The sequence below is a fragment of the Atractosteus spatula genome, chromosome 11 (assembly GCF_055471065.1).
Source record: "Atractosteus spatula isolate fAtrSpa1 chromosome 11, fAtrSpa1.hap1, whole genome shotgun sequence".
Taxonomy (NCBI): domain Eukaryota; kingdom Metazoa; phylum Chordata; class Actinopteri; order Semionotiformes; family Lepisosteidae; genus Atractosteus; species Atractosteus spatula.
The window spans coordinates 1,755,585-1,774,292 of NC_142716.1; the positions used below are offsets into that span (position 1 = coordinate 1,755,585).

The 18,708-nt window shown below is 49.3% G+C and overlaps 2 protein-coding genes across 2 annotated transcripts in view; one reads left to right on the forward strand and one right to left on the reverse strand.

Annotated features, from left to right (window-relative positions):
• The first annotated feature begins 2,110 nt into the window (after nt 1-2,110).
• Nucleotides 2,111-6,956, forward strand: rpl5a (ribosomal protein L5a). The gene is made up of 8 exons (XM_088927426.1): nt 2,111-2,203; nt 2,769-2,838; nt 3,049-3,164; nt 3,245-3,379; nt 4,370-4,572; nt 4,892-5,069; nt 5,929-6,017; nt 6,789-6,956. Exons 1-8 carry the CDS (start codon nt 2,201-2,203, stop codon nt 6,889-6,891), a joined length of 897 nt encoding a protein of 298 aa, XP_088783552.1. The 5' UTR covers nt 2,111-2,200; the 3' UTR covers nt 6,892-6,956.
• Nucleotides 6,957-9,101: 2,145 nt separating this feature from the next.
• Nucleotides 9,102-18,708, reverse strand: part of LOC148823286 (divergent protein kinase domain 1A-like) — a 34,375-nt gene continuing 24,768 nt past the window's right edge. Inside the window, exons 4-7 of the mRNA XM_088927427.1 lie at nt 15,842-15,976; nt 13,411-13,518; nt 10,952-11,128; nt 9,102-10,530 (exon numbers count right to left, since the gene is read on the reverse strand). Of these exons, the coding sequence (XP_088783553.1) occupies nt 9,718-10,530; nt 10,952-11,128; nt 13,411-13,518; nt 15,842-15,976 (1,233 nt within the window). The 3' untranslated portion in view covers nt 9,102-9,717. The remainder of the gene's footprint in view (nt 10,531-10,951; nt 11,129-13,410; nt 13,519-15,841; nt 15,977-18,708) is intronic.

The window sequence follows — 18,708 nt, forward strand, 5'->3', positions numbered from 1 at the left end:
GCCATGGCGCTGCATGCCCCAGACTTGCATGACACAGAATACGCAGCCTGGGGTGGCCTCTGCGCCGCGGCAGGGTTCATGATCAGCGCCACCCTGTACAACCCCGTGCTCACAATGGACCTCAGTAATTAGCAGGTCTGACAGCTGCTCTGGCAACTAGCAGGAAGGCCACAGGAATAAAAACAGTTTCAAAAACACTGAGGGTAATGTTCCTTAAAGCCCTCAGGAAAGATACCTAGTTTCTGTGACTTCATTGGTTTTTTTCCATGAAAGGCTAAATGCAGTGACTACTGAAAGGCTTGGTCATGCTGTCACCTGGACAACTGGGCGATAAGGTGGGAGCAGAACAAATAAGATAAATTTCGGCTGCTATTTGAAATAACTATGGATAAACCACTCAAAGTACTTCAACACTGGGACGACAGGACCTGAGGCATGATGCACAGTTGAATGACTTCTTTCAGAAAGGGGATTTAAATCCCAGAAAACAGCTGAGTAGATAAGTAATAATTATACGTTCCTCCTATTCCCACTGGATCCCAAAGATCTTCACATACAGGAGACGGCAGCACTGGGGTCAGCATCCGGGGTGCTGTCTGTGTGGAGTTTGTGGGTTGTCCACCGGGTGCTCCAAGCTACTCCCACGGTCCACAGACACACTGATAGGCTAACGTCTGGGAAGGCCGGCCCCGGTGTGAGAGTGCAGCCTGCGATGGACAGGCGACCGCTCCAGGGTGGACTCTGTGCTGTGCCTGGTGCGTGGCCCCACTGTGAGGCTGACCTGGAGGAAGCGATTAGGAAGTGGACGGGTGGATGGATTTAGAGCAACAACCCCGTTTTTCTTTTGAGGTCTCCCAGTAGTGGCCAGGCCCCAGACCACAGGCTGTCACAAGGTCCGCTCCAGCGATGCAGGAAGAGGATTATCCGATGCAGAGCAGGGCAGTGCAGTCCCGGGCCCCAGGAGCAGGTGTGGTGTGTGCAGCTGGGCCTTCTGTCATTCAGAAGTGATCAAGATGTACAACATTTCAATGAAATATTGAAAGAAAAGCATTATTATTATTTTTTTTAATTCTAGCTGGCATAAACAAATTGTATCGGTCTGACAGTTTAAAAATCGTCCAGTAGTATTTACATTTCCCTGCGCACGGGCGGACTGCGCAGCTGTATCAGTAGGTGGCGCTGCTGGACAAGACGATAGTTCGTATTTCCGTGCAAGCAGACTTCTGAGAAGTCTGATATTATAAACATCGTCGTGTCGCGCTGGGTGAATTGTCTTCTGATTGATGGTTTACCCCGGCTGTTAGTTACATAGTCGTCCCCATTTTTAATTAACTGCGTAACCACAATTCCTGTAACCAGTCTCCAAAGTGTTTTCCGAGCTAACTGCCATTCACGAAGGGAATGTTGAGTAATCAAGGGTAAAAAGACCTTGATAACAATCCTAATGAGAGAATAATGAGTCTAATTGTTTAATTGTCTTTTCAGGTTGGACCAAAAATCGGAAACACCAGGCCTTCTTTGAGAGCCCTTTCCGTGCTTCCTGACTGCAGCACCCCGATTGTTAAGAATGTAGTGAAAAACACAGAGGAATTGGTTTCTTTCCACGCTGAAAAGTAGAGAGAAAAAAACACAACGTGTAACACATCACATTGACTGTTAACGACCAATTAAAGCGCTGACAACGTTGCTATAGTAAAGTTTTCCCACAGAGTGTGCTGGGAGACTGCAGTCTGGGACCCCCCCAGTAATACTGAAAAGCTGACATGCAAGAAGTAACTGTGAGCTAATTTCAGAAAGGGCTTGACACAGCGCTTGGATCACTGAGCTGTTAATAACTAAACAAGCAATATCTGCTACAATACCTCCTCTGTGACTTTTGCCTGTATGAGAACTACCACTGTCATGTCCGTAAGACGAGGCGTCGGACAGTTGACTCTGCTGAATATTTGGATACCATCAGCCTCCGCCAGATTGTCAATGTAAATCGCACACGCGGTCCCCCTGCCTGTAATGACTCCTCCCGGCCACAGAGGGCAGCAGCACGGCCGGCCTCGCATCAGTCATCTGCGCGTGTCAGTGCTTCGCGACACTATTTACGGAACATGCGCAGTGGGCTCGTTCTTTTCCCAGTGCAGCGGAGTCTAAGCCCCAGTCTTTAGACTCCCGTCTCCCGGCTAACGGAGGTCAAAAAGACTACAAAATGGTCAGTACATCAGCACAATACGCACCTATATCAATACATAAGACTTCTGCTGTATGTGTTGTGCCGTTTCCTGCGTGAAAATAATTTTGGATGGGATTGGATGATGTTAGATTGCGTCCGAGCGAGTTTCGCCGGGGCTGGTTCCAACGTGGCCTAATGGCTGCTGTTTGCGATTCTAGACTTGTAATGTCAGGAGGTCCTCCTGTGCCTTTACACACTGACGCCTGCTAAAAGTTTACTTGTGATTTTAGATCCGACGAGCAGCAGATATCTCTTGCGTGTTCTCGAAAGTCTAGTGACTTTGAATTAGAAGCCATCCCCGTATTATGAAGTTGTTTCCGTAGTCCAGGTTAATTGATCCCAGGCCTTTAAGGGTTACCCTTTGCAGTAACTGCCGTGAATCCTGCTTGCGTAGTGTTGTTGATCAGTTTAGTTTTCCGCCGTGGCCCGCTGCGGTGTCGGAGTCCGGGCTCCCTGGTCCTGTCATGCCCCGCTTGCTGCTGCTGCTGCTTCCCCGAGCCCAGGGGCACACTCACCCACGGGGTTTTTCTTCTGGTCTTTGCAGGGCTTCGTCAAAGTAGTTAAGAATAAGTCCTACTTCAAGAGGTACCAGGTGAAATTCCGCAGGAGGAGAGGTAAGGGGTGCCGCCGTCCCCGCCAGCAGCTGTGGCCCCGGCATCGCCGGGTCGCCCCCCGGAGTCATGGCCGCTCCGCGGTGCGGCTGAGCTCAGGTGTCGCTCGCTTGGTCTTGGGGGGTGATTTCACTCCGCCGTGCGGTGCGGTGCTGTGCGTGGCCGCCCGTCGGGAGTGCTGTCCTGGCTGTTAACGCGTGCGGTTCCTTTCAGAGGGGAAGACGGACTATTATGCCCGCAAGCGCCTGGTGGTACAGGACAAGAACAAGTACAACACGCCCAAGTACAGGATGATCGTCCGCTTCACCAACAGGGACATCATCTGCCAGGTGAGCTCTCCCCCCTGCCCTGTCCCGGCCTGCTGCGTGCGTCTCTGCCTGCCTAACCCTGGGGCCTGCTCTCTTCCCAGATCGCCTACGCCAAGATCGAAGGGGATATGATCGTCTGCGCTGCCTACTCCCACGAGCTGCCCAAGTACGGTGTCACTGTGGGTTTGACGAACTACGCTGCGGCCTACTGCACTGGGCTGCTGCTGGCCCGCAGGGTAAGGCTGTGGCCGGACGGCTCTGGGGAGCTGGGCTGTCTGCAGTTGGACACTGTCCTCGGTGTGGACGTGATGTTCAGGTCTGGGTGGCAGTTCTGCTGTGTAGGGATTTGTTCATGCAGCACGACAGTGGTCGCAGTGTGACCTGTGTGGATGTTGCCTAGATCGTACCCTGAAGTCTTTGGTCCATCTTGTCACGCCACTTGGTAGATGAGTGAAGTGTTGGGAGACTGTGAGGGGTTGTCATTTTGTACGTAGGGATGCACCCATTAGCTGTTTGCGGAGGTGGCTCTGTGGCTCAGGATCTGCACCTGTGGCTGGAAGGTTGCCGGTTCAAATCCTGCAGCCGGCAGAGGAATCCTACTCCGTTGGGCCCCTGAGCAAGGCCCTTAACCCCGGCTGCTCCAGGGGTGCCGTATAAATGGCTCTGACCCCAAGCTTCTCTCCCTGTCTGTGTGTCTCATGGAGAGCAAGCTGGGGTATGTGAAAAGACAAATTCCTAGTACAAGAAGTTATATATGGCTAATAAAGTGATCTTAAGATCTGATCTTAAAAAGCTGCTTCCATAGTGTTCTCATTGGCCTTGGTGTGTGTCAAGTAAGTTCAGTGCGCTTATGTAAGTACTGCCTAACTGTTTACTGCTGCATTGGTAGAGCAATGCCTAGTTTAAAAGCAAGAGGGCCTTCCAGCTGGGGGTGTTTTGCAGTGGCAGTTTTAATTGCATTTGTATGAAGAGTCTTATATAGGAGGTTGCACATCCTTCTCTGAAGCAACAGCAGGTCTTCATACAGCAGATCAGGGGGAGGAGCGAAACTGCTTCACCAGGTAAGAGGGGAACCTAAGGGAGGGCCAGGTTCATCAGGCAGAAAGTGGTGTTCAGGCAGGATACTGGGGTAAACAGCCCTACCCTTATGCTTAGTGCTGTAGGTTACTCAATGCCCAGGTTGGTCTGCGCTTGTATCTCAAAAATCTCAAATGCTCTCCCCGCAGCTGCTGAACAAGTTTGGCCTGGACAAGGTGTACGAGGGTCAGGTTGAGGTGACTGGGGACGAGTACAATGTGGAGAGTATCGACGACCAGCCGGGGGCGTTCACCTGCTACCTGGACGCTGGGCTGGCCAGGACCACAACCGGCAACAAAGTGTTCGGTGCTCTGAAGGGCGCTGTGGACGGAGGGCTGTCCATCCCCCACAGGTAGCTGCCATGGGCTGGGACTTGCTTGGTGTGCAGGGGAGATGTTCAGTGTCCTGCTTGTCCCCTGTTTTGGTCAATGTCTTTGTCACGTGTGCAGCAGAGTTAGTGGAAAACCGTGTTGGGGTATTCAGTAGAGCTGCATGCAAACTGGGCTACATATTGTTGAAAAGTAGGTTTTGCTCTACAGGTTTCTCTTGAACTGGTGGTATAAAGACAGAAACAACATGCAAGAGTTTCTCGAGAGGTAATTCTGAATTTCCCCATGCTGTGGCTGTCTTGACCGGCGTCTCTGACCTGTGGGTCTGTCGTGTGTCTACAGCACCAAGCGTTTCCCTGGCTACGACTCGGAGAGCAAGGAGTTCAACGCAGAGGTCCACCGCAAGCACATCATGGGCCAGAACGTGGCGGAGTACATGCGCTTGCTGATGGAGGAGGACGAGGAAGCGTACAAGAAGCAGTTCTCTCGGTTCATCAAGAACGGCGTGACTGCAGACGCAGTAAGAGCAGCTGGAGCCCGTTGCCGCCTCTGCAGATGGGAACCTCTCGGGCTTGGGGAGACTAGCAGGAAGAGAGCTTTGTTGTGTAGGATGGTTGGAGTGCACACAGCTGCTTGATGATGACCTCTTACACACTGAGCGAACTGTAGTTGGTCCTTGGTTTGCATTTGTGATGTGAGCTTTTCAAGACGGGGCTGAGAGCAGCTATGTCGCTGGATAAAGCTATGCTGGGACAGAGTTCCCTCAAAAGATGGTTTTTGTTGGTCAGTTATCTATGCGCACATCTTGCTGTTTGTAGGCAGTAATTAGCAGATAGCATTTGCTTTTCTACACAGCACTGTAGGGACTTGCAGAGTAGGCTATGGACTCGGCTTGATCTGCTGAGCTTTGTTGCATTGATCCTGTTCCATTTAGTCTGTACAGGATTGGTAGGAAAAGACTGCACCTAGCAAATGTCCATTTTTGTAGTGCTGCTAAAAATTAGAATTTAATTACTTAACATAGCGTTACCATGTTTGAGTTGTGTAGAGGTTATTATTTTCTGCTGTGCCATGTAAGAAGGGTCAATACCTTGCACAGGAAAATAGTACAGCTGATGGTTTCTTTAGTGAGTTGGGTAGGTTTGATTGAAGCACAGCAGCACATGCGCAAATCAGCTAGCAGATGTTATCTTTTCTACAACAGCTGTATGGTTCTAGACGGCTGCTGACCGTACAGCCCTTTGGGCTTCATTGCTCTGTTGCTGTGCCTTTGGAAATGAGGGTGGAACCGGTCACGAAGTTGCAGTTGAGCCGCGGCGAGTGCTCTAGGGTGTCTTGTGAACGCGAGAGCTCAGGTGGTCGGTCTTTGATTCCTGCAGATGGAGGAGATGTACAAAAAGGCTCATGCTACTATCCGGGAGAATCCTGTCCACGAAAAGAAGCCCACAAAAGAAGTCAAGAAGAAGAGGTAGGGTCTCTTTTCTTACAGCAGTTCTTTAACCGAGACGCGCCTGAGGGGTCCTGCAGCCCTGCCTGCTGTCTCGGCACACGAGTCATGTGTGAAAGCCACATTTAATAAAAACAATATAAGATATGAAGGAAGCTTCCGATATGTTGGATGCTTTTATCTAAAGCGGTTTGTTTTTGTGCCCATTTATACAGCTGGCTGTTTTATTGGCTCGGCGTGGGTGAAGTACTGTGTACAGGGTACAACAGTGGCCTGTCTGGGATACGAACCCACAACTTTCTAGATAGAAGGACAGTAACAGGGCTCCAAATTGCGGCCCAAAATTTGTCGCAAGTACCGTCAGTGCTTCATTCATGCACTTTCTTTTCCTTAGTTTTGCCTTGTTTACCTGAAAGGTGGATTTATAAATTGGTGCATCTGGGTTTCAACAGTTTTGCAAGGAAGGATCATCTCTTCCTCAAAGGAACATCAGCCACTGCATCTGAATTAAATGCTTTCTGTTGTGTGGGTTGATATATGATATATGACATATGGAAGCCTATATGTCACTGACAAGGCTGTCATTGAGAGACATTTCGAATATGGTTATGCATGGTGCATGCAAGTGTATCAAATCCAGATACACGTTAGTTTGAATTCACCAGAAATTGATCCCATTACTGGCAAGCTTCAGCCATGAATGTGAGCTCTTGTGAAGGTGTAAAGGCTTGATTCCTTGTCGAGCCTGTGGCTATTGGCATCTTGTGCTAATTTGCGTGTGCTGTGTTACAGGTGGAACCGTGCCAAGATGTCTCTGGCTCAGAGAAAGGACCGTGTCGCTCAGAAGAAGGCCAGCTTCCTCCGAGCACAGGAACAGGCTGCAGCCGACAGCTAAAGAGGTGGCCTCTGCTACTACCCACGGCACAGTGCATCTTTTGATTTAATAAACCGTTTCAAAAAGATGCATGGGTTTGATTTGCATTTGTGCTCATTAAATTTCTACAGCACAAGCACAGGTGCACTGCGCTTTTCTTAGAGTCGTCTTGTTTCTTCATTCCTCTGTACTTGGACTTCACGAGGACACATGACGAGAACTGTGTTCTTGCAGTGCGTTTAGTTCAAATGAGGTGTTAATGGCTGGAAAAGGAGGAAAAACTAAGTCCCACTAACTGGTTATGGGCCAGTTCTTGCGAAAGGTCACTAACGAGAAGTTGCAGTTGGGGCCTGTCGAGGTTGTTAGAAGCTAAGTGCCTGTGGATCTCTTGTGGCCATTTCATGAGAGAGGGTGTGCTAGTGGGTTAGGCAAACTCAACTGGGGTGGTTTGTTCCACAATCCCACAACTGTTAGAGTGAAGAACTTTTACATATACTTCCACATTCCACTTTTTTATTGTCCTCATGAGTTTACTCTGAAGAAATCCACTGGATTGGCTTAAGACTCTTGTGTCCCCTTGGTTTCTTCTGTCCAAGACTAAAGAGACTCAGTTCCTTCAGCCTGTTGAGTGTGGGACCCTGTTAACCGGTGGAATGGGTCTGGTTTCTCTTTCCTGTCCTGAAGCCAGAGAGACTTATTTCCTCAAAGTTCTGTACCTGATTCTAAAGGGTAGTGCACTGCACAAATTTTATATTCCTTGACTTAAATTCTACACTATGCTAGAAGTTGGCCTTGTTGTCCTCCTTGTGTAGAACATAAGAACGAGCCAGGGGCTTGCTGATGCATCATGTACGTGAACGGTGATCTTTGCCATTATAAAAGTGTTTTTTTCTGCCTGCCTGGGCAACTGCACTTCTGTTAATACAGGCCTCAGGGTTGACCAGTCTTTTGACAACAAGCACTTTAAACAGGAAAAAAAGTACAAAACAAGTGTGGATAAAGAACACCATTGAATACAGAAGTATAAAGGGAATAGCAGCTGCTGTTTTCATGTGCCCTTTTTTAAAAATGGGCTACAAAATATGAATCGTCCAATTGTCAAGAGGAAGTTTTCACATCTCTTAAGACAGCCTGCCTCTATTTGGGGATAACTGCAGCAGAAAAGTGAAAAGCACTTCTGCATCCCACAATTTTGACTTTTTGGAGAAAAACCGAACATGCAATCAAAACAAGCAGTGCCTACATAAGTTGTTCTGCAGTTTATTCAACAAGGTATTTTGAGTTCATCTGCTAGGTGGCACTGTTGTGCCACAGGTTCCTGATTCTGGAGCAGGGAAATTCCTGCAAAGGTCTTCTTAAAATGGCTTTTATGTGGCCTCTGTGAAGCCATTCTTGGTGGTGGTCGGCAAGCACCGTGGTGCCTGACTTGAGGCACAAAGCAGCAGTGTTTATACAATGTCCTGAAGCATGCGTGTCTATTCCCAGGGTGCCCTTTTGCCCTCACAGGTGTGAGCTGTGAGTGACTTGGGAAAAAGTACTGTTGCAAATCTGTTGCCAGCTCACGTGGATTAATAATATCACAGAGCAGCGGCCTACTTGGGGGGGGAGTTTCGAGCTTAAATGTGACAAAATTCCTCCTCTGCTACTCATGGCTCCCCGTCTCCCAAGTCTGCTGTATGTTGGGAGTCTGCTTGGATGTTCTCCAGCCGATGGAGGGGAAGCACCAGAAATACTGTGCAGAATCCCAGCGCAGTGTTTCACCAGTCATTTACCAAGGAGTGAGGTAAAACTGGGTGTGAGTCGAGCCTCCTGCTCAGGCTGCTGTTACTTTCCCTGGGAAGTAGGCTGATCCTATCTCTTTTGTAAAAATAAATCGACTTTCCAGAGTAGGGGGCAAACCAAACGGTCAAGCAAACACTAACCACACTATCCCTGTGTAAGATATACAGAAGTCTGGCCCTGTTAGAACTCACACAGACCTTTCACTGTTACAACAGTCAAATGCAAATAAACAGCACTGGAGTTGGAACATCACTGGAAGAGAGCTGCAGGAAAGTTAGTTTTAAAGGAGAACAATGTCTTTGCAGAGGGGACTGCTTCTTTTAAATCTTCAAAAAGTAGGTCACACTTTCATCTTGCTGAACTGGGTCTTTCATCACAGTTTTTCTGCAAGGCTCACTGTACCTGCTTTTTTTTTTGTATTCCTTACAGACATGGTAAGAACACACCAGTTTGTATTTAGTACTTTTCTTTAATGTGCAAATTCATCATGCTAACTTTTAATTTCATTTCCTCAGACAAGATTTATTTTCTGGATGTAGCAATTCATTCGGAAACAGCAGCAATGGCTTTCACAGAATGGAGTAAATAGTGGTTTTTCTTTTATGTAAAAAAACAAATCCTGAAACATTACAGATAACGACGTACTTGCAAGAAACATGAAGATTTAATGAATGAGGCAACGGCAGCACCAAAATGCTGTAATTCATGAACTTCCTTCAGAAGTGGTAAACATCCTACTGCGGTATGTAGTGGATTTAAGAACATTTCAGCTCGCCCGTGTCTCTTCTGTAGGCACCCCACCTCCCTCTTTCTCCAGCCCTGTTGTTGCGGCAAGCTCTCATCTTTATGGCACAAATGATCAACAAAGTAACAATAACCAGTCAGAATTGTCTCAGAAGTACAGTACCGATTCCCAATGTACACAGTACACAAACGAAACAAAGGCTCACTCGCGTTTTCCCCAGCTGGTCCGCCGCCTTCTTCGGCGGCTGCTGAGCTCGGGTCTTGCCGAGTTCCGAGAGGCTCGGGGGGCGGGGCAGAGGCCCGGCCCGGCCCGGCAGGGCTCTAGGAGTCTTTCGTGTGGGATATCTTCTTCCACAGCAGCGTTTTCAAGTTGTTCAGTATGAGGGAGTGCTCCATCTCCATCTGGTCCGCGGAGCCGCGCAGGGCGATGCAGGAGTACAGCTGCTTCTCCAGCTCCTCGCGGATCTCTGAGGGCGCCCCCCGCAGGAGGTAGTCCTTCAGGGACTGGCAGGCCTTGGCCAGGTTGGGCCGGGTCACCTCCGTGGAGCAGCGCTTCTTCGTCTGGTCGCAGGTGGTGCGGCAGTCGGCGCCGTAGACGCAGTCCTCGTCCGCCTCGCAGCGCCGGTCCCGGATGAGCTCCCGGAAGGCCGCCTCGGGCACAACCTTGCGCATATCCACCACCTTCAGGTCATGCTTGTCGTTGTAGCCGAAGCTGCCGGCGCTCATGTCGCACACCAGGAAGTTCCCGAAGGTGCCGTGGAAGATGTCCTCCACGAACTCCAGCAGCCCGATGGAGATCTTGGCCTTCCGGGGCCAGGAGGGGGTGAACCACTGGTCCATGCTGCGGCGCAGGCCCGGGGGGATCCACAGCTCCACCAGCCAGGGGACGCTGATGCCGTACAAGGAGGTGTACTGCACCTTCTCCATCACGTACAGGTCCCCGCAGAAGCCCAGGAGCTTGGGAGTGTGCTCCTTGTCCTGCAGCGTCACCATCAGCAGGAACTCGTTCAGCTGCAGCAGCGCCCAGGTGGACTTGGCCTCTGCCAGGGAGATGTGCCCGTCCTTGTTCCCGTCAGCCACCGACAGCACCAGACTCGCCAGATCCAGCAGGTTCGCCTGGTCGCCCACCTTCGCCTGGGGGGGGAGAGAAAACAGCTTCAGCTCCCACCTCCACTCGCACATTGCAGTACGCAGCACAGAACTACGGCTGGAGCTTAGCGCAGCTTGATTCGTAAGCGTTGGGGACTTCAACACACGCTGCCAGTGGTAATTAATCGTTTACTCTCAGAAGAAATCCCAAGAAGATTCTCCGTGCCTTATCTGGAAAACTAACCACATTCACGGACAGATGGGCGCAGAGGGTCTCTTTACACCCCCTTAGTAAAATGATCTAGTTATCTCGCTACAACAGAGCTTTACATGAAGCACGCTTATATAGCATGCACCCAAGACTTTCAGCTAATGGAAAGGGGGTTCTGCCACTTTGGAAACACCCTGTGTAATTGCACATCGTGCGCAGTAAACAGGACCATTTCAACAGGGGTGAGACTGGTACCTTTAAAAGGCTGAAGACCATCTCTTTGAACTTCTCCACTGACGTCCCCCTGGTGGGCTTGTCGAACAGCACGGCCTCTTTCCTGGGCTCCATCTCTGACCCCAGGTCATAGCGGAGGACCTCCTCCATCTGACATTTTACCACACCTTCTAAGTCTCCCCAGCTCCCGATGTACACCTAGGAAAGAGCAGAGCGCACCTGAGCCAGGCGTGAGTGCCCCCTCTGGCACACACCTGTGACGCGCGGCGCAACGCACTCTCCTCCCTCCTTCCTATAGGTCCTGCTTACAAATGGGGCTGAGGCTGCTGGCCTCCCCACCCTGTGAGAGCAGTGCTGTACGCCTCTTAAGTACAGGTCAAGTCAAGGGCACTCACTACCCAAGGACTGAGACCCATTCGTGAAAAGGGACTGCAGATATGCAGGTCTGAAGTATTGTATATTACATGTAAGGTTATTGAAACTGTAATTGGAACGTAATTAAACTCTCGTTTATTTAGAAATAGAATCCTAAGCGGATATTCAAGTCTCGCTGAACTAAATCTTAAAAGAGTTCTTTGAACAAGCAACAGTTGTAATGGACACACAGGTATGTTTAGATTTAAGTCAATCAGAAAAGGTGAGACCCTGGGAATCGATGAACTACTAACGACCACACAGGCCACATGGGCCAAACGGTCTCCCCTGGTTTATAACCTTTCTGATGTTCCAACAACATGCCAAGTGTGAAGAAGTTGTAGGACCGTCATTTTGCTGCTCTTTATTTTATTTAGAACTTCAACAGCCTTTCATTCACAGTGCGCTCTGTGTAGTCTTGGTTTCCTGAAAAGGGGAGGTTTGTGTCTGGCCTGGCGCCTTCTCTCGGGGCAGAGAGAGGCAGGAATACGGCCAGTGGACAGACTGCGGAAGGCCTGCAGCAGGAGGAAGGGGAATGACACGACGAGAGCGGAGGTCTGTCCAGACTCCTGCAGATGATGACCTCCACTGTGGAGGAGCCGGCCCAGCCCAGCTGTGCTCCTGCCGGTCTCACGCCCCAGGCAGGGGGCTGGAGAGGGGAGAGAGAGAAGTGCAACACAGGACTACTGCCGGGCTTCCCGCAGTTTGATCTGTAAGCACTGGAGACTTCGACACGCGCTGCCAGTGTGATTCATTGTTTATTTTCAGAAGAAATCCAAGAAAATCCTCCATGCCTTCTCTGGAAAACTAACCACATTCACAGACAGATGAGCGCAGGGGTTCTCTTTTCACCCCCTTAGTAAAATGATCAAAAGACACATAATTCACCGGCACTTGGCGAATTGAGGAATGTCACCAAGATGTCTTCTGCAGGATCCTATAAAAGCAAATACCCCTATAGCAGGGAGAAGATCAGGTCATATCCAGGATGGTCAGGTCCAGATGGTGTGGAGAATGCATACAAACATGTGTTTACACCTACAGAAACTGCAGACGTGTGCTGGGATGTGCAGTCAATCAGAAACGGGATCAGAACAATTCCCGATTCATTGTTTTTAACACATCCACCATGCGACAGCTACACATTCCTGTTTACAAGGTCAGTAGAATTACATCCAGACCTCAATGAGCTGAGCTCTTTTGAAAAGTCTCCAAGTAAATTCAGCTCCCCTACTCTTGAGTATGACATTTCCTTTAGGCCAGGAAAACGTCTGGTTTCTCTCTGTTCTTCTGCTGATAATCAGTTCTTCATCCATGAGCATGTTTCCTTGGGGTCTTGTAGCTTATAGTGGAAGGATCAGTCCGTTGGTGTGTACCAGCCTACTGCAAGCCCACATTTATCATAATGATAATGAATGTTACCCACAGCACTAGTTACTTGCTCAAAGAAATCCAGTAGCTTAATTAGGCACAATCTCTGTCTACTAAAATCAACCTGGCTCATTTTAAATGTGGTTTACTTTTTAAAACATTTTTAGATCAGTGTTTCAGTTTTCATTCCAACTGCACCTCTCTTAGATCATCACAGTCTTAGACTTTCCTCCCTTTCGGTCCTTAAGGAGTGGGACAAGCTGAGGAAGCAGAAGCAGCCAGACAGCCGTGTGAGGTGCTGGGTTCAGCTGTCCAGCTGCCCTCTGACTCGGGCTGAAGCCACGCTTATGGCACTGACCATGACAGTGTTTCAGTGTCACCCCCACCTGTGTCTGCACATCATCAGATCATAAGGAGAGCTGTCTGGGAAGCTGTCAGGAAGCAACAGTTTTAAACCGAGTTGAATCAGGGTTCTGCTCAGTTCCTGGAAATGACGCACCGAAATGAGACGTCTGAGACTGAGGCCTGAGAGCAGAACAGCTCACGTTAATCATCTGGTTTAATTAAGGGTCCCATGAGCTCAGCTGGACAGAACCCCAGGAGACGCAGGACTAGGGCTGGGAAATAGACCTGTGACGTGTTGAAGGACAGTGGAAATGCGCTGGTGCTGTGTTGAGGACTGTGGAGACCCTCACCTGGTTGTTGGGCTTGGCCGAGAGACACTTCCCCAGGTACAGCGTGTCCTTGTCGCACAGGCTGCTGCAGGCCGAGCCGTCGATCACGCCCTTCCTGTATTTATCACACTGACACACACAAGATGGCCCATTTTAACACCTTGCGGCTTCCACCCCAAAACACACTGCACAGATCAAGACCCAGTGTCACCACTTCCTGTGAAATCTGTTACGACCTATCCATTGCCTAAAACAACTGTCAATTTACCAAAGATAAAACTATAGATTTTTAGCTGTGATGGAAATTCATTTTGTCGATTTGCAGCTTTCATCCACTGGAACACAGATATTACAGACCTTGATATGCATTGAAGTTATTGGGCTCTCAGCAAGCGGAGAAGAAGGGAAATTTGGACACAGGACAGTCACATTGCAACTCAGATTTCTTCACATTCTCCAGCAGAGGGCTCTGTGTCTTAACACATTCTCCAGGCAAGGCTGAAGGATATTTAATGCACCGCTTTCAAGCCCTTAAGATACTGGCGCACACAACTCCATTAGCTTTTTAGTCTTATCTCTTTCTAACCCAAACAATGACAACTGTGCTGACAAAGTGCTTTATCAGACCATCTGATTTCTGTTCTTTCTCACTAAGGTGCGATATTGAATTGAATAACATACTCATGCAGCTCAAGGCACACAGTAAAAAAGAATTAAGAAGGAAAAGCTCTAAAACATTTTGATCATAATCATCACAGACATGCTCCTGAGCTGAAGCACCTGGAGACCTAGAAATTAAAGAGTGACAATTTTCTTTTTCTTGAGCAGCTTTAAGTCTCTCGGGAGGATTTTTTTTTATTTCTTTCAGTTTAATTTCAGGGCACATGAAACGCAAACACACACTGGAGGAAGTAAGAAACACCAGCCGCTGAATGGGCCAGTGCAACTCCTTCCTGCTTTGTCACCAATTAAATTGTTCAGTTCACTTCCAGGTAGAGCATGCGCTGCTGAACACAGCAGCAATTCGGTCTGGGAAACTGAGCTGTTCTGAACAGAAACTGGTCCTTTTATATCCCCCTGGCTTCGCCACCGAGCGAGAAACAGAACAGCCGCAGAGAGAGGAGAGACGGGAATCTCCAAGTCACTCCCACAAAATCCAGATGACCATGACATAGAAACAGGACGTCACCACTAAGAGAAACTCTGGGTTTTTTTTTCAAACAACGTAAGAAAATTCATAGTGGAGCAATAGCCTACTAGCTAAAAATTTCCTAAACACCCTCAAACACACGTGATCCACTGGTGGATGAGACGTTCCTGTGAACTGATGAAGATACGACACCGATATCTAAGTGCGTAAAACCTACACCCAGAAGTGGACAAGAATGTCTCTCTTTCCCTCCTGAGCACAAACAGATTCTCACCGTGAAGTAACAGCCAGAAGAGGCTGACAGGCTGAGCTGGTGAATCACATATTTTTATGAGCTCTGCTGTGCTCGTGCTCCATGCTCTCAGCATATAAAACAGACTGACTGTATGAGCTGAGCTCCCTGTTCAGTGAAGTCCTGCCAGTCTAGTACAAGACCTAAAGACTCACAGTGACGCTGCTGGCAGGTTTAGAGTCGATGCTGGCACTGTGAACCCCTAGCAGGGTCACCGGCAGCGCAGCCTGTGTGCACAGGGAAGAGCGGATCGGACAGGGGAGGACGTTCTCATGGTGAGACAGACGAAACACACCAGTGAAACTTCACACGCTTCAGAAGTGCACCAGCCCTTTGCAGTACAGGAACGCATTTTTCTCAAAACAATTCAGAAAATTGTGACAATTGTGTCTGTGACCAATGAGTCTCAAACTGTACTATATCAAAGTCATGAAAGGGCTTTCCAAAGCCTGTCTCACCAACGGACTGGTGCATTCTGACGGTGATTTCATTACGCTGATAGTGGGTACAGACATATTCATGCAACAAATCAGCTCAAAAAACTAGACAGACTTTTGTACCCCTGACATCATTTGTAAAAGAAGACAAGTAAAAGTAAAACCCAGAATGCTTCTCGGCCTTGAAAGAAACACGAACTCTCCTGCTTTAATATCTCTTGAGATATTAGTCTAAATTAAACTAGACGGTTAAAGAGTATAATGACAGACTATGGCCTGCAATTCTTTACAGGCAGCGGACGGCTGAAATGGAAGTTCAGACCGCAATGCATGGTCATCTGTACAGTTCGCTGATGGGTTAATGGGACATGCTCGTTCTGACGTCTGTATCGATGTGCCGGAAGTAAACTGCTAATAGTCTCCTAATCTTCTGAACAGTGCAACATGTGCAATCTACAGTTACAGCGCACCCTGTGATCTGCGCATTCTAGCTGGAAAACCTGTCCTTGGTCTGTAGGCCTTCCCTCGCCCCCCAACACCCCCCAGCCCCGCAGGGACAGACAGGCTACGTACGATGGTGCGCTTGCAGTCGTGGCCCCTGCACAGCTCCGTGTAGGCCGAGTACTGGACGTACACCACCCAGCTGCCGACGAACACCGCCAGCCAGGAGAAGAAGAGGTACTTCACGCGCAGGTAGGAGAAGCGAGCCTGTGGATCACAGCAGAGAGAGAGAGAGGGAGATTGCCATCACCGAGATCCAGCTTCCTCCAGCCCTGCACAGGGAAAACACCTTTACCGTCACGTACCATGGTAGAAACAGGGTCAAGAGTAGTAAAGCACAGTCAGGTGTTACCACTCATGATACAGACCACAGGGGGACGTATGGTAAACCCACAGGACCCACTGCGCCGATCTCCTGCAGCTCACAGCTGGCAGCCCAATGCAGCTCAGCAGGCGTGAGCCTGGTCAGGACCTGGATGGGAGACCTCCTGGGAAAAACTAAGGTTGCTACTGGAAGAGGTATTAGAGGGGCCAGTAGGGGGCGCTCACCCTGTAGTCTGTGTGGGTCTAATTGCCCCAGTCTAGTGATGGTCCTGACTCTCTGTGGTCATTAAAAATCGCAGGTTGTTTCTTGAAAAGAGTAGGGGTGTTACCCTGGTGTCCTGGCCAAATTTTTCATTGGCCTTTACCCCTCATGGCCTCCTAATAACCCCCTCTCTGAACTGGCTTCATCACTCTGCTCTCCTCCCCACTGAGAGCTGGTGTGTGGGGAGTGGACTGGCGCACTACGGCTGCCGTCGCATCATCCAGGTGGGGCTGCACACTGGTGTCGGTGGAGGGGAGTCCCCATTACCTGTAAACCGTTTTGAGTGGAGTGTCCAGAGAAGCGCTATATAAATGTAAGGAATTATTATTATCAATTTACGCCTGCTCAGGAAACTTTCATATGGGGTCATTCTTGGTGATGAAGCTTATTCTTCACACAAACCAAACTTCACACAAACCTGAACATGGCTGCTCCTCTAATTCACTAGTCTTCCACAACTAATATCCATCTGAGCCTTTCAAAACTTCCATACCAAAAAAGGCACAGAGGCCCATTACCGACACATACAGTACCACCTGTGCTCCGGAATCAAGCCTTCAGTGTTTTTTTAGATAAACGTTAAGTCCCGCTGTTTCATTTCCCCTTTCCCCTCTGTCTCCCAGTCCTGCCCGTCTCTGAAGGCAAGGAGTGCCCCTGGCCTCTGCAGGCGCGGAGAGCTGCTGTCAGGACGGCCTCTGTACTCGGAGCCCGAGACTCCTGCCACGATCAGCCAGGCGCACAGGTGCGCTGCCGAGATTACTGTTCTTAATACACACAAATCCTACTGACGGCTTCTCCTCAAAGGCAATGTGACAGGATTAAAGGAAAGCTATTCCCCGGAGATCTCCTACCTGGGCTGCAGGGGGGTTGAGCCTGAATATGCTGTATTCATCAAAGGCACCTAAGGCCTTCCTCAGAGCAACGTCAAAGCTCCAGCAGGCGTAAGTAACAGATCCACCTGCAGTGACACTGGGGTCATTCTCCTAGTGGCTCTGATGCTCTTCTCAGTAGAGGCATCACTCATTTCCCTGCTGCAAGCCCAGAGGCAAGAAACGAGCTCATTCTGAAGGTCTTAAAACCTTCAAGACAAATAATATGTTATACGAATACAGAAACAGATTTGCATCTTCAGCTGCAGAAATAAATAAAAGTATGTGGCACCTCAGAACCTGCCACTTCAAAACTAGAAACTGTAGCTGATTGAACCTGGCCACAAGTAACTGCCACTAATAGATCATTAACAGCAACCATAACCTCATATTTAACTGTTTTATTAATACACACATTACTGGCTTGTTTTGTATTTCTACACTGTCATTTAGCTAAACTCAAGCAGTTACCAGAACACTGTGGTATCATTTTTCCAAAGGGAAGAGCTCAGCCTGTGCTGCCTGTCTCTTCCACAGACACACAGTGCCGGGGCTCTGAGGATAGTGGGGTTCAGTTCCTGCCACATCTGCAGGGTTCTGTGAATGGTGCATCTGAAAGAACAGGAACAGGCTGTTTGCTAATGCCAACTTTGTTTGGCAAGCTCTTAATGTGGACTTGGCATGTTCCTTAGGCCACCTGCCAAAGCAGAACAATCCGATCCGCTGTCTGGAATCAGAAACATGCAGGATATCGGTGCACATTACTTGTGTGCAAATGAGGAGTGGTCACTGGCTACTTAGTGGATTTCTGAGACAATAATGATCTAAATATCTAGTGTCCTAGTGGCACTGCTCACTGTCACAGAAGGTCTTAAAACCCCCACTCTGTTAAAAAAAAATGACTGCTCATCGCTGATACTTCCCCTCTGAGACAGGTTCGAACTGGTTGTACGGTCACTGAACAGCTGGCTGAGCTCTTCATAAAGAAGCATCAAGAAGAAGTGTGACAGGCATTTCTGCAGGAGCCAATGCCGTGTACACTGCTGGAAAAGGTTGGTAAAACTGCTGCATGTCCCTGGGATTTACTCCAGCCCACCGTGCGGATGTCTCGCTGCAGCGGTAGAGACCTGCAGCTCTGGACATGTGGAGTCTACGCTCGGGGGACGAGCCGGAGGCACGCAGAGAACTCAGAATCCCCCTAAAACTAAAACCGGACCGCTAAAGTGGCCCTCCGTCCCCTCCATCTAGCCGAACGCAGAAGCTGGGCGTGTGGCACCGGCGCACACAAGGTGTCACAGTCCCGAACACGAGAACAGACAGGTTACAGACGAGAGGAGGCCACCTGGCCCATCCAGCCTGTTCGGAAGTCAGGGGCGCACCGACCCCAGGATCTCATCCAGCTGCTTCGAGAGAGGAACCAGCTGTGGTGCTCGGACAGACCGCAGGTCCAGGGGGTGAGGACCGAGCGCAAAAACACAGGGAAA

Bases quoted from the DNA above. Each gene is read 5' to 3' on its own strand.
- rpl5a (XM_088927426.1), top strand. The intron at 5,070-5,928 runs GTAAGAGCAGCT...TGATTCCTGCAG, and splicing joins ACGGCGTGACTGCAGACGCA to ATGGAGGAGATGTACAAAAA. The intron at 6,018-6,788 runs GTAGGGTCTCTT...GCTGTGTTACAG, and splicing joins AAAGAAGTCAAGAAGAAGAG to GTGGAACCGTGCCAAGATGT.